This window comes from Ornithorhynchus anatinus, chromosome 20 (assembly GCF_004115215.2).
Source record: "Ornithorhynchus anatinus isolate Pmale09 chromosome 20, mOrnAna1.pri.v4, whole genome shotgun sequence".
NCBI lineage: Eukaryota > Metazoa > Chordata > Mammalia > Monotremata > Ornithorhynchidae > Ornithorhynchus > Ornithorhynchus anatinus.
In genome coordinates this window covers 21,552,570-21,566,565 of record NC_041747.1, presented here as the reverse complement: position 1 = coordinate 21,566,565, position 13,996 = coordinate 21,552,570, and the positions used below count along the sequence as shown (strand labels likewise).

Sequence of the window (13,996 nt, the reverse complement as noted above, 5' to 3'; positions counted from 1 at the left end):
TCCCACACGGGGATCACAGTTTTTATCCTCATTATCGGCCCAAGTATCCCCCTCATGACAGATGGATTGCATACGCATTTTCAATATACGATTGCTCAGGGTGTGAAGATGAAGCGACTTCACCTCCCCAAGGAACGATACGGTCCACGAATACTGACGAATGGAAAAACCAGGAATGATCAGCAAATATCTTAACAAATATCTGTTTTCCAGAAAAGAGGTCTCCAGAGCTAAAAACCAAGTACAGAAATCACAACCTGAGAGGCTGAGAGTGGCCTCCAAGTTGGAAGATATTCAACTCCCCAAACTTCAGGAGGTAAGTAACCACCAAGATGCTCTTCTGGCCCAGTTCCAGTGGGATTCGCCTTGAAATCATTGCTACTGCTGACAAAAAGACCCTCTGAAAAGATTGGTCTCCCATTTCAGAAAACATGAGCCTTTTGAAAATGAACTCCAGTATTTGGGGAAAGGGCTGAAGTCAAGAACAGGAAAACCATCAACGTCTATTTGTTTCAGAAGATGGAAGGAATGAGATATTATTTTTCTCAATTACTCAATCAGTTTATTGAACGCTTGCTGTGTGCAGAGCACTTTATTAAGCACTTGGGAGAGTACAATATAACAATATAACAGACACACACTCTGCCCTCAGATGAGCTTACTATGGAGCACGGGTTTGAGAATCGGAAGGGCCTGGGTTCTAATGCCAGCTCCTCCACATTTCTGCTGCATGACCTCGGGCAAATCACTTCACTTCTCTGGGCCTCAGTTACCTCAACTGTAAAACAGGGGTTGAGACTGTGGGACAGGGACTGTGTCCAACCTTATTAACTTGTATCCACCCCAGCACTTAGAACAGTGCTTGTCACATAGTAAGCGCTTAACAAATGCCATAATTATTTTCAATATTAATCTCTGTTCCTCAGTTACCTCAGCTGTAAAATGGAGATTAAGACTGTGAGCCCCATGTGGGACAGGGACTCTGTCCAACCTGATCAACTGATATCTACCCCAGCGTTCAGAACAGTTCTTGGCACAGAGTAATCACTTAACAAGTACCAAAATAATAATTATCATTATTATATGCTCTCTGCTCCCAGTTCCCACACTCTACAAGCGGACAACGGGGCTCCATCATACTAACCCGTCCCGTCCCATTCCCAGTACCGCCTTTCTGTTACCAGCATTCAAAGAAGAAACAGAGAAAAGATTTAACCAGGCAAATATCTTACACCAGAGCCAGGATACCCGCAAAACTAACGAGTTGTCGTTTGAGCCCAGTTATTTGAAATAGGGGTTGTAGGTTCTTCGGATTCTCATGGACACAGATTTGATTTTGACCCGAGTGTTGTTTACGAGCCACGTGTCCCACTGAATTCCTCGGAGGGGCTTCCCTGGAGCGCGGTGGGCTCCGTTGAGATTGGCGACGCCACACTGGTTGAACCACCAGCCGGTCTGGTTGTTGAAGGCGCTACAACTCTTTACGGACCGCCCGCTGAGCAGGCAGGCGGGGTGGCATCCGTCACTGTCCACGTCAGATGTGCTGAAAGGCATCGCGTTCTGGTTGTCCTCCTTCTTGAGGCCACGAAACGCATCCCCTGGGTGAATCCGATCAATAACGATCACACAAATCATTCGGTGGTATTTTTTGAGCCCTCGATGGGTGCAGTGCTGGAATGATGTGCTACCATCCTCAGTTCATTTATTAATTCATTCAGTCGTATTTATTGAGCGCTTAATATGTGCACAGCACTGTACTAAGCGCTTGGGAGAGTACAAAACAACAATAAACAGACACGTTCCCTGCCGGTAACAAGTTTACGGTCTAGAAGTGGGGAGACAGGCATCGATACAAATAAATAAATTACAGATATGTAGGCTTGCCTCTAGACTCTAAATTCATTGTAGGCAGGGAATGTGTCTGTTCATTGTACTCTCCCAAGCGCTTAGAACAGTGCGCTGCACACGGTAAGCGTTCAGTAAATACGATTGACTGAAAATGCAATTGAGTGACTACCCGCTCTTCATTCATCATTCGATCGTATCGCTCTGCCCCACCCTGGACTCGAAGCGGGTTGCGTGGATCTTTTCAGTGGCATTTACTGAGCGACTACGGTTTGCAGAGTCCCGTATTCAGTGGTTGGGTAGAGTACCGTAAAAATATCATTGGGCAATTGAGTGGGGTGGGGAAGAAGCAACGTGGCTTAGTGGAAAGAGCCCGGGCTTGGGAGTCAGAGGTCGTGGGTTCTAATCCCGGCTCTGCCACTTGTCACTTTGGGTGAGTCACTTCACTCTCTGTGCCTCAGTTACCCCCTCTGTAAAATGGGCATAAAGACTGTGAACCACACGTACCTCATATCTACCCCCAGCACATAGAACAGTACTTGGCACACAGTAAGCGCTTAAGAAATACCAATATCATTCTTATTATTATTATCATGGCACTGGCTTTATCTGGGCCTAGATCCTGGCGGAATAAATGAGGTCACCTGGGGAGAGAAAATCCCCCAGAGGAGAAAGTCGGTAAATGACTTCAGAGGCTATGACTGGTGGTTTGGTGTTCAAATGCGTACATAACATAAGGGAAAGGAGAATAGCTGTTTAATCACCCTTTTACAAGTGAGGAAAGTGAGGCACAGAGAGGTTGAGTGACTTGCCTAAGGTCACACAGCAGGCTAGTGGCAGAATCCAGCTCCCTAACTCCCAGACCTGGGCTCTATTCAAGTAGGCCACCTGTGAACTCGATGGGATTTGGTAACCTTCCTTAGGATTTAGCAAGATCTGAAAGCCTTTAGAACCTATCTAGGAAAATCGTGGTCTGCAAAACTCCTAACTCTGACAGACTTTGCCAATATGAACCAATCCTTCTGCCAGAGCTAAAAACTCTCTGGAGATTACTGCTCTATAGAAGTCAGAGAAGCATGAATTTTATCTTCACTGAATGTTACACAATAACTGGGATAAATTTAGAGATGAAAAACTTACCAGCATTTCCTCCCGAATAACGCCCTAAGTGTATTTTAAAAAAACTGGCTTCATCTTCTAGCCAAAAGTTGTCGTATGATGCAGAAGCAGACATGTCATCTTCAGATTCCAGAGCCACATGTAACATAAAGCTGGCATTTTTCTGATTTACAATATAAAATATCTTTTTCAGGCCCAGCCAAAATTCTCCTGAAGGGAGGGAAAAAAATGTTAAAAGATGGGTAAAACGAGTAACATCTCCCCATTTCTTATTCATCCAGAATTTGCCTCCCCGGAGTGTCGGATTTAAGCTTGAGACCTCAAATGTCACATCATTTAACTTAACGTTCATTTTCTTAAGATATTCGTTAAGTGCTTACTACGTGCCAAGCACTATACTGAGTGCTGGGGTAGATGCGAGCTAATCAGGTTGGATACAGTCCCTGTCCTGGATGGGGCTCATGGTCTTAATTCCCATTTTACAGATGATGTAACTTAGGCCGGGAGAAGTTAAGGGATTGGCCCAAATTCACACAGCAGACAAGTGGCAGAGCCAGGATTACGGGAAGGGAACGTGTCTGTTTATTGTTATATCGTACTCTCCCAAGTGCTTTGTAAAGTGCTTTGCACACAGTAAGCACTCAATAAATACGACGGGCTGACTGATTAGAACACAGACATTCGGACTCCCGGGCCCATGCTCTTTCCACTAGGCTGCTTCTCACTCCCCTTTTCACTCTTCTCTTCCTCTCTTCCCCTAAGATAATTTTCTGCCTTGATAATTCTCTCCCCTTTTTTTCTCCTCTCCTCTTCCTCTCTGTCACTCCTTTTTTCTGCCTTTACAGATATGACCCCTAGAGTCTCCATTCCCCCTCTATACGGTAAGCTTCTTGTGGGCAGGGATCACGTCTACCCAAATTATTGTATTGTCCTCTTCCATAGCTTAATACCGTGTGCTCTGCTCATACTGAGTGCTTAAAAAATACCCTTTCTTCATCAATTGATTAATTGATTTGCCCACCCTGCTTCGGGTGCACCAAACTAGTCACTCAATCAAAGAATACGATACCTGAAAGTCGAAAAAACATAAGATAGAGATATCAAATTTATACCTAAAAGATCACCAAATCCATCTAGATAATCACACCACAGCCTTTGAAAATCAATTATCCCATCAATCCTTTTTTGAATCACCGTCCAACCACCTCCTCTGAATTCCATGTCACACATCACCTAAAATGGCAAGTTAGAGAAAAGACACATTTGAATATACCATTGTTCTGTGCCCTTTCCTCCTCCCTCATGTCTGCTCTTCCCTCAGATATTTTAAAATTTGCTTTCCAATTCAAATTTCCTTTTCTTCCCTGCATTTGCACACCAGCAGCTGTGCTATAAGAAATTCCGGTTATATGCTCAGAATTATTTTTAGCATCATTTAGAACTCGCTTTACTGTGGAAGAAACTTGTAGTGAGCTTGTGTATAATGAAAGGTCATGTGCCAGGAAGTAGAAATCGAAGACCAAGCAGTTAAAAACACAATCAACAGATGATATTTACTGAGCTTTTACTGCTGTGCCGAGCACTGTTCTAAAGACTTGGGGGAGTTCACTATAACATATAACAGAGTTAGTGGACACCTTCCCTGTCCACAATGAGTTTACAATCTGCTGCATAGAATTGATAGTCTCCATCACTCATCCTTGTATTTTCTGATTTTAGTTTCACCAGTTCGGCTCTCCCTATTAAAGTTACTCTTGATTGGATGAGCTACGGGGCAGACAACGACAATATGATCTACTTATTATTCTGCTACAAATACGGGGCACTTTGCATACAGATCCACTTCTCCTTCTGTAAATTCTCTCTTCAGGTAGCTCGTTCACTCCTCGAGAGTAAGGATCAAGTCTACTTGGGGTCATGCTCTCCCAAGCGCTTAGTAGAGTATCCTAAACGTAGGAGCTGCTCAGTAAATAGGACCGTTGTGATACACTTATTCAGCATTGAGATTCAAGCTATTCTTTCTGAGAGCTACAGCATTTTCAGTGGCATTTACTCAATGCTACAGCAGTGATTACTGAACTTAATTATCCCCTTTGGGTTTAGGAGGCGTCATCTGTATCCCTCTGGATTGAGCTTCAGCGGAGGGGAGGGTTTGGAGGAGTGGAAATGTGTGCCAAGCAACGCTTTGAGAAAATGATCCGCGCAGCAGGGAGAAACACAGCTTAGAACGGGGCGAGGCTGGAGGCGGAAGACTAGTGATGAGACTTATACAGTTGTCTAGCCGTGTTACAGCTACAGATGTTATACCGGTGGGGCTCTCTCTTAGTGGAGAGAGCCCGGCCTGGGAGTCAGAAGGAACTGGGTTCTAATCCCAATTTCACCACTTGTCTGCTGGCTGTCACCCCTTGGGCAAGTCTTTTCACTTCTCTGGACCTCAGTTAACTCATCTGTATAATGGGGATTAAGAGTGTGAGCCCCATATGGGACAGGGACTATTTCCAACCTGATTACCTTGTATCTACCACAGCACTTAGAATGCTGCTTGGAACACAAGAAGTACTTAACAAGTGCCATTATTATTATTATCATTATTATTACTATTATTATAACATCTTGGAGATGTGGTACAGGAAGAACCCGCAGCCAGGGGTTCTTGAAAGACAATGAGGAAAGGATGTGCGCTTCTAGGTCAGGGAGGGAGTGTGGGAATGAGTCCCAAATTTGGACTATGAAAAAGGAGTTTGTATGCTGGGAGAGTACGATAAAACAATAAACAGACACATTCCCTGCCCACGGCAAGCTTACAGTCTAGTGGAGGAGACCGACATTAATATAAATCACTAAATTACAGATATGTACATAAGTGCTGCGGGGCAGGGAATACAGAGAATGTCAGGGTTACAGAAGGGAGTGGGAGATGAGGAAAACTGGGACTTAGGCTGGGAAGGCCTCTTGGCGGAGATGTGCCTTCAAAAAGTCTTTGAAGTGTGGGGAGAGGAATTGTCGGATTGAGGAGGGAGGATTTTCCAGGCCCGAGGCAGGATGTGGGTGAGAAAGAAACCCCAGAAAGAACCTGGCGCTGGGATGGGAGCATGGAATCCCCGAGAGTAAATAAAACTCATCTCAGGAGAAGCAAAGGACAACTCTCACCAGAGTCTACTGTACATTTAACATTATCCACTGTATCTTATCTTTAGCAGTGACTTGGGGGTGGGTGAAGCACTCGACAGTTTGTTCACTGAATTTGCAGATGACATCAAATCATCTATTTGGGAGCCTTAAGAGCTAGATGACACATACTGAAGTACATATGCAGACAACAGCTACTAACTCGGATGGGCTGGCAAAGCACGAGACCAAACCTTGAAAATCACAGTCTGAATATAAGTTAGGAACGGAACGATATAATTTAAAGAGATAAATCATTTAAACAGATAAAAAACAGCTAACGTGATACCAGGGGAATGACACGCAAGAGCTAGGCAGTACTCGTTTGGTCGAAACTCTGTTAGATTATTGCGTCCTCCTAAAGCAGAATAAGTGAGTTCCCGTGCTCATTTTGTCCAGTGTGGAAAACAAAGAAATCTTACCTCAAATGGGTAACCGGCTCCTTCGGGGTGGATTATGTACAGGCCGCTCGGCGTTTTGGAGACGGAACCAATGGTATCTTTAACATCGGTGCAGTCTAAGCCTAAATGACCGTCGTTCAGTAATCAAATTAGGCACTTTAAAATATACATTTCCAAATTGAATTAGTAGGCTAGGAATTGTTCCATTCAGGTAAATGTTTTCAAATAGCCATTTTTTTCAGGACAAGGATAGGAGAAAACAAGGATCATTTCTATCAAATGTCTACTATCAAAAGTGTAGGTGATTATCTGCCTTAATTCTCTAGATCATCCAGACGGAAGTGTGTTTGGGGGCTAAAACTGTTCAGATTATTTCTTCCATCGTCCCCTTTGGCTAGGCTTGCCCCAAGTCACAAAACATTCTACATGCTTTAAAAAATACGAATAACAGTTATAGCCCTTGTTAAGTACACACTATGTGCCAAGCACTATACTGAATGGTAGGGTGGATACAAGCAAGTTAGATTGGACACAGCCCCTGTCCCATGTGGGACTCACAGTCTTAATTCCTCCTTTACAGATGAGGGAAATGAGGCACAGAGAAGTGAAGTGACTCGTCCAAGTTCTCAAAGCAGATACGTGACAGAGCCGGGATTAGAACCCCGGTCCTTCTGATTCCCGGGCCCGGGCTCTAGCCGCTAGGCCACGCCGCTTCTCTAGTCCATGCTGCTTCCTCTTTTAAAGTGAGGAACCGAAGACCGCATCACACCGTTTCAAGGGTACTGGTCTACCTGACGTCCTGGGGCGTTTTACAAGAAGCAGCATGACCTAGTGGCAAGAGCCCGGGCTTGGGAGTCAGAGGACGTGGGTTTTGATTCCGGTTCTGCCACTTGTCTGCCATGTGACCTTGGGCAACTCACTTAACCTCTCTGTGCCTCGATTACATCATCTGTAAAATGGGGTATTAAGACTGTGAGCTCCACGTTGGACAACCCGATTACCTTGTATCTACCCCAGCGCTTAGAGCAGTACTCGGCACGTAGAAAGCGCTTAACAAATACCAACCACAGTTATTATTATCCAGCACCTATAGAGGTGGGACTGGATCCTCTCCCTCCCCTAGACACTATCACCCAAACCCAACATTTCCCCATGACTATCCAAACTTTCTATAGCTGGTGATGTTTTATTAATAAAAACTGAAGAGAATAATTTCACATATGAATAAGTTGTTTCAAAATAGCTCGCCACACTCCTTTCCCATTTTAGTAAAGAACACGCGATCTTCAATGAAGTTTGCCTCTTGGCAGGTGCTTTTATTTCTCCTTGTCTTGTCAATAATGATCTGGTCTAATTTTACTCAGAAAAAGAATGCCACTGTGTTTATGGCATATGTAAGAAAAAAGAGAAAGATGGAAAGACTGAAAAAGCAAAGTCCTCACCATGAGAATGAACTGGTCTGTGTGGAAATGGATCCAAGTGTTTTCTAAACACTTCGGTATTCAAGAGAAGGACTCTGTTCATAAGCTCATTCACCTACCCAATCACAAGCGAAAAAACACACATTAATATATTTATACTGATATCGGAATGATTAGTAAATTCCATTGTCCCCCTATCGTTCACCCAGCGATCGTGGCTGACCGCCGGTTTATATCAGGGCTCAATAAATGCAATTGAATGAATGAATGAATGAATCCTCTAAGGCTGATTTCTGATATACATCCTCTACATCCACTTCCTGTTTTGATGGAGGTGACCTAGTATACCTTGGATCAAAATGAGTTATTGAAAACCCCATCAAGAAAAAAAAGTAACAAATGGAATTTGTATTACAAACGGAAATTTAGTACCTGATTAGTAAGGTAATCCAAAGAAGCTTGCTGTTCATCCATCATATTTCTTAGCAGTTTTTTGGTATTTCTTGTGTACGTCACAATAGAATTCTGCAGATTTCCTTAACCACAGTAAAGAACACAATACTGTGAGTATACTCTTTAGGTCTACAACTAGGGACAGTTCCTAGGGAGTATGCAACAGTGTGGTAAATGTGTTTTCCTGGTGAAGTGATTTTAGAGGGATAACCCAAACTGATATCCACCCCATCTTCCTGGTAATGATGGGTAAACCTCAACTTGCCTCTGCCCTAACACTGAGCCCCGCACCCCATGCCTCCCTGTCTTTCTCCATCCCCCCATTTCCTCTGGCACTTCTCAGTCTTCTCCCCAACTGGTCCCTCCTCCATGGCTTTGGTGGTATTTGCAATAATAATTGTCACGGTACGTGTCAAGTGCTTATTATGTACCAAGCACTGTTCTAAGCACTGGAGTAGATACAAGGTAAATCAGGATGGACACAGTCCCTGTCCCACATGGGGCTCACAGTCTTAATCCCCATTTTACAGATGAAGTAACTAAAGCCCAGAGAAGCAAAATGACTGGCCCATGGTCACACTGCAGACATGTGGAGGAGCCGGGATTTAGAACCCAGGCCCTTCTGACTCCCAGGCCCGTGCTCTATCCACTAGGCTACCCCGATTCTCAAAGACTTAAGGGGTACACAGCCAAGTTTCCTGTGCCCCCAGAAGCTACTTTTTTTTGCAGAAATTGACAGAAAGGAAAATTCACACTGGAGTAATCACCCTGTGTCCGTTTCCACGTGCGCATGCTCACAACCGTTTCTTCCAACACCGCATAGCACTAAATCCAGACAGACACATATTTCTGGAAAAATAGTCCCCATCTCTGCCATTGAAAATGCATAGGGAAAACACGTGCTGTGGAAAAACTGACTCTATGGGTCGAGTGAACTCGTGCTTCAGTTGTTTTTTGGTAAATACTTACTACACATAGACTGTTTTTCTTCTCGGGTTATTTTAGCGTGAACACCACCTGGTGTAGAACAGGTGTCTTTGTGTAAGGTATGACTGGGTTTGCTTTTGCTTCCAATTTTGGAAGTTTCTTCCACGATGTTGACAACAGGAGGATCCTGCTAAGCCAAAAAAAGTGAAAACAAACTCATAGGACATCATAGAATAATACATAATCTATATTACCCGCAACTGCCTGTACTTTAGATTCTCAAAACTTTTACTTACTTTACTTTTTGATTATCTGGGTTTCCCAAATATCATATGATGATGCTAAACAACCGAAGTTCAGATATCAAGTGCTGTATATATGTAAATGTAAATAAAGCATAGAGGCTAAGCAATCCTAATTTATTTGTTTGTTTAGTAACCTAATTTATTGCATTTTTCTAGCACTCCAATAAGATTGCAAATAACCCTAGGGCAAAGACCATATTGTAAACTCCTTGAGGGCAGGGACAAATCTACTCATCAACTAACCTACTACTCAATCGATGGCATTTATTAAGCTCTTACTATGTACAGAGCACGGTACTAAGTGCTTGAGGTAGTACAACAGAGTTAGCAGTCATCTTCCCTGCCCTCAACGAGCTTACAGTCGAGCGGGAGCTTTGCACTAAAAGCACAGTGTGCTCCCAAGCACAATGGGACACCGTAGGCATTCAATAAATACCATTAATCATACTCTCCCAAGCGATTAGTACATTGTACTGCGGAGAGTAAGCACTCAGTAAATACCACTGAGGGACTGACTGTAATTGTAAAGTTGTCCTCCAGTTCATACTGTGTATTATAATAGTAATGACGGTATCGTGGCTCAGTGGAAAGAGCACGGGCTTTGGAGTCAGGGCTCATGAGTTCGAATCCCAGCTCTGCCACTTGTCAGCTGTGTGACTGTGGGCAAGTCACTTAACTTCTCTGTGCCTCAGTTCCCTCAACTGTAAAATGGGGATTAAGATTGTGAGCCCCACGAGGGACAACCTGATTCCCCTCTGTTTACCCCAGCGCTTAGAACAGTGCTCGGCACATAGTAAGCGCTTAACAAATACCAACATTATTATTATTATTATTATTTGCTAAGCGCTTACTTTGTGGCAAGCACTGTTGTATCCTCTCTCAGCGCTTAGTACCGTGGTGTGCACGCCGTAAGTGCTTAATAAATGCAATTATTACTATTACTACGATTACCATGAGCCTGCATCCATTCGTGTCACAAAGTGATTGGTACCATGCTCGGCACAGGGTATGCGCTCCATAAATACCACTAATTAATCGATTGATTCTTATCTTGTCCTCTAGACTGCAAGTCCACCGTGGGAAGGGATCGAATCCACCGACTCTACTGTGTTGTTCTCTCCAAGGCGCTGGGTCCGGGGCTCCGCACACAGTAAGTGCTCTATAAGTGCAACTGATCCATCGACTGATTCCCAACTCTGTTCTAATCTGCTCTGTCTCTATTTACTGCTGATCTTAGTACAGTGCTCTGCATATAGTAAGTGCTCAATAAATACTATTGATTGAATGAATGAAAGAGAATCTTTTGCACACAGTCCATTGTTTCCGTCAAAGTAATAGCGTAATTTTTCAGGTGTTGTTCAGACACTAGTGGTTAAGAGGAGGAAGCTCTGTAGGAAACAGACTTGAGTTGTTTTGGCGGAGTGGTGATCGTTTGGCAGTCGTGGTGACGATTATAAAAATCTTAGTGATACCATATTGGTTAAGATTAATAGTCCTCTGTAATCTTAACCAACATGGGGTCCCTAAGATTGCTGAAATACCATCAATAGTGGCATTAAAGATGACTTAGAGGAATAGGGTGATAGCTGTTCTCTTTGATGCCCAAGCACAAGGTTAGGGTCGTAGGAAGAGAAACTGGATACTGGGTACCTTCTGCCTCAGGCCAATCTGATGTCTGCATTTCTTTTATTTTTTTAATGGTATTTATTATGCTCTACTATGCCCCAGGCACCATATTGAGCGCCTGGGTAGATACAAGAAAAGCCGTTTGGACACAGACCCTGTCCCATAGAGGTCTAAGAGTCTTAATCCCCATTTCAGATGAGGTAACTGAGGCACAGAGAAGTTAGTGACTTGTCTGAGGAGACACAGCAGGCGGGTGTGACATTTACAAATACTCAAAGGCAACGGATTTGTGTAATTGCATTTCGGGCCTCCGAGGGGCTTTTCATTTCATCTAAGAATCAATCAGTCAGTTACTTAATAGCATTCATTGAGCATCTACCATGTTCAGAGCACTTTATTAAGCACCCGGGGGAATACGATAACACTGGTAACATCTCACTCGGATCTGTTGCCTTCCGGCACTTGGTATTCACACCACCCTCAGCCCTCACAGAACTTATGTACATATTTGTAATTTATTTATTTATACTCATGCCTGTCTCCCCCTCTAGACCCTACGCTCACTGTGGGCAGGGAACGTGTCTACCAACTTCGTTGTATTGTACTCTGCGAAGCCCTTAGTTCAGGGCTCTGCACACAGCAGACACTCAATAAAAACCACTGATTGATGGTCAGTCTTGAACACAGTTAGGAATCATGAGATCAGAAAACTCCCTATTCTCAATTACAGAATTATTGGTTGAAAAATCTGATTTTATTGCCTTTCGCACTTCCTGGCCCCTCTTCTCAAAAATGTCTCTCTTAGCAAATCTCCATCCGTATGTACTAAAGCAAAACTAATTTTAGTCTTTTCCTGGTGACCAAATAAACAAAAAGTAGTCAAAATTGGTTCGATGTTTTTAACAACGGCTTTTTCCTGCATCGTGGAAAGCTAATGTAATTTCCAGATGTTTTCTAAAACCTACTGGTACCTGAACTTCAAATGCATCATTGGTTTTGGTAACTCACTAGCATAAAAGTCTTGAACATATGACTTGTAAGAAAGCACTAATTTACTTATTAATTCAACCATTTTTCAAACATCTGCTTCTTATTTTAGACTGTAAACATTCCAAAACGGCCCAGAAAAGGCCATCTGATGGCACTTGACTAAAGAATTAAAATGTGAAATAGTCAAATGATGATGTGCAAATCAGCAGAATTTAAAACCTCAAAATTGTCTAGCCATCTTGTATTCTCTGCAGATAAACTTGTTTGGGATCTCTCAGTCAAATCTCCTGGGTTACAATAAGCATTTCTGAAGCATGAAACTTCATGAACCTAGAGATGTGAATAAAGTTTTTCATTCCTCCGTGACTACTCACAAATTATTCCATTCATTATAATACTTGCAAAATCGCTACTTGACTTTTTCCCTAAAGCCAACCATTTTAAATAAATCACCCCACAGAAGATGGTCATGCAAAGATTAAACCGTCGCACTCACATATGATTAGAAATGATTCATTAATAAATATGCTTGCTATTAATCTACTAGACTACTATTTCAATCTTTTTGTTGTGGCATATTTTATACTTAGTCGTAAAACAAATTATCTTCAAAAACATCCACTGCTTTCAAAAGGTTACGTTCAATCGGGCCAATTATACTCAAAATAATAACATTGCGATCCTTACCATTGAAGAATGGTGTGCCAAACAACCTTGCGTGACTTCTTCACATATAAAAAAATACATATTTAGATAGATCAGTGAAGTTTGGCTAAATCGAATCATCTTTTTTCTGGAAAACTCAAACACGTTTCAGCAAGTGTCCAATTTCTGGTTTCTGTGGAAAGTACTGGAGAGCACAGACTCTTCGGTTAAAAGCTTCTGGAAAGCGTACAATACAAACAGAAGCCAACACACCACTGCTTCAGTGCCCGGTTTAAAACCACCCTTACAGGTTTGAAAAATACAGAAATCTTAGCTGGTCCCTTTAATTCGGTGAGATCTGACCTCCGACCCAAATCGCTGCCATACCATTTCAAAGGAGATTACTGTAAATGAAATGGATAATAAAGTCTGAATTACTCCTGAAGATGCATTTAGCCAGAATGACTAACCTGATTCAGAAGGAAAACGTACTGCTTTAAAGTGTGAAAAATATAGAATGGCCTGAATCTACTGAATATTTGGGGAGAAAAAATTGAGCTCACATTGAGAAGTACTTTACTCCAATATAGTGTCGTACTGGCTCCAAATCATTTTAGGAAAAGTAAGTGATGTTTGCCCTCTATAGCTATGGGATAGGGTTCAATTTCTATTTAAAGTCCACGCTCTTAGATGCAAGTGACATATATTTTCTCAAACCATTTTAAAAAAACTATTTGGCCAAGTTCTTGGTGAGAAAAAGCCCTTGACAATGATTCAGAAAATAAAACAACGAGATTAGGAGGTAGTGTTTTTTTTAATGTTCTTAGGCGTCTCCATTTGCGCTTCATGTTTATTTCTCTGTTCATAATTGTGCCTGCCCTGTCTCCCTCATTAAAATATAAATTAGACACATGCCATCTTCTTGCATTCTCTTCTAGCAGTTGGAAAAGAACAATGAGGATTCCGTGTGAGCGTGCTCACGTGAGCTCATCTCTCTCTCTAGATATTGCTCCTGCCACTGGCCGAGAGGTACATGGCTTTCCGTTGGCTATTACAGGCTTTCGGGTGACGGCACCCCTCGTGACTGCTGAGTTTC

The 13,996-nt window shown here is 42.7% G+C and overlaps 1 protein-coding gene across 1 annotated transcript; it reads right to left on the bottom strand.

Moving 5' to 3' along the window:
- Positions 1-1,017: 1,017 nt before the first annotated feature.
- On the bottom strand, positions 1,018-13,111 carry ANGPTL5 (angiopoietin like 5). The gene is made up of 8 exons (XM_007666843.3): positions 12,943-13,111; positions 9,377-9,521; positions 8,387-8,490; positions 7,976-8,069; positions 6,555-6,655; positions 4,077-4,197; positions 2,986-3,174; positions 1,018-1,598 (listed from the first exon to the last, which is right to left on the bottom strand). Exons 1-8 carry the CDS (start codon positions 13,039-13,041, stop codon positions 1,282-1,284), a joined length of 1,170 nt encoding a protein of 389 aa, XP_007665033.1. The 5' UTR covers positions 13,042-13,111; the 3' UTR covers positions 1,018-1,281.
- Between the last annotated feature and the right edge of the window lie 885 nt (positions 13,112-13,996).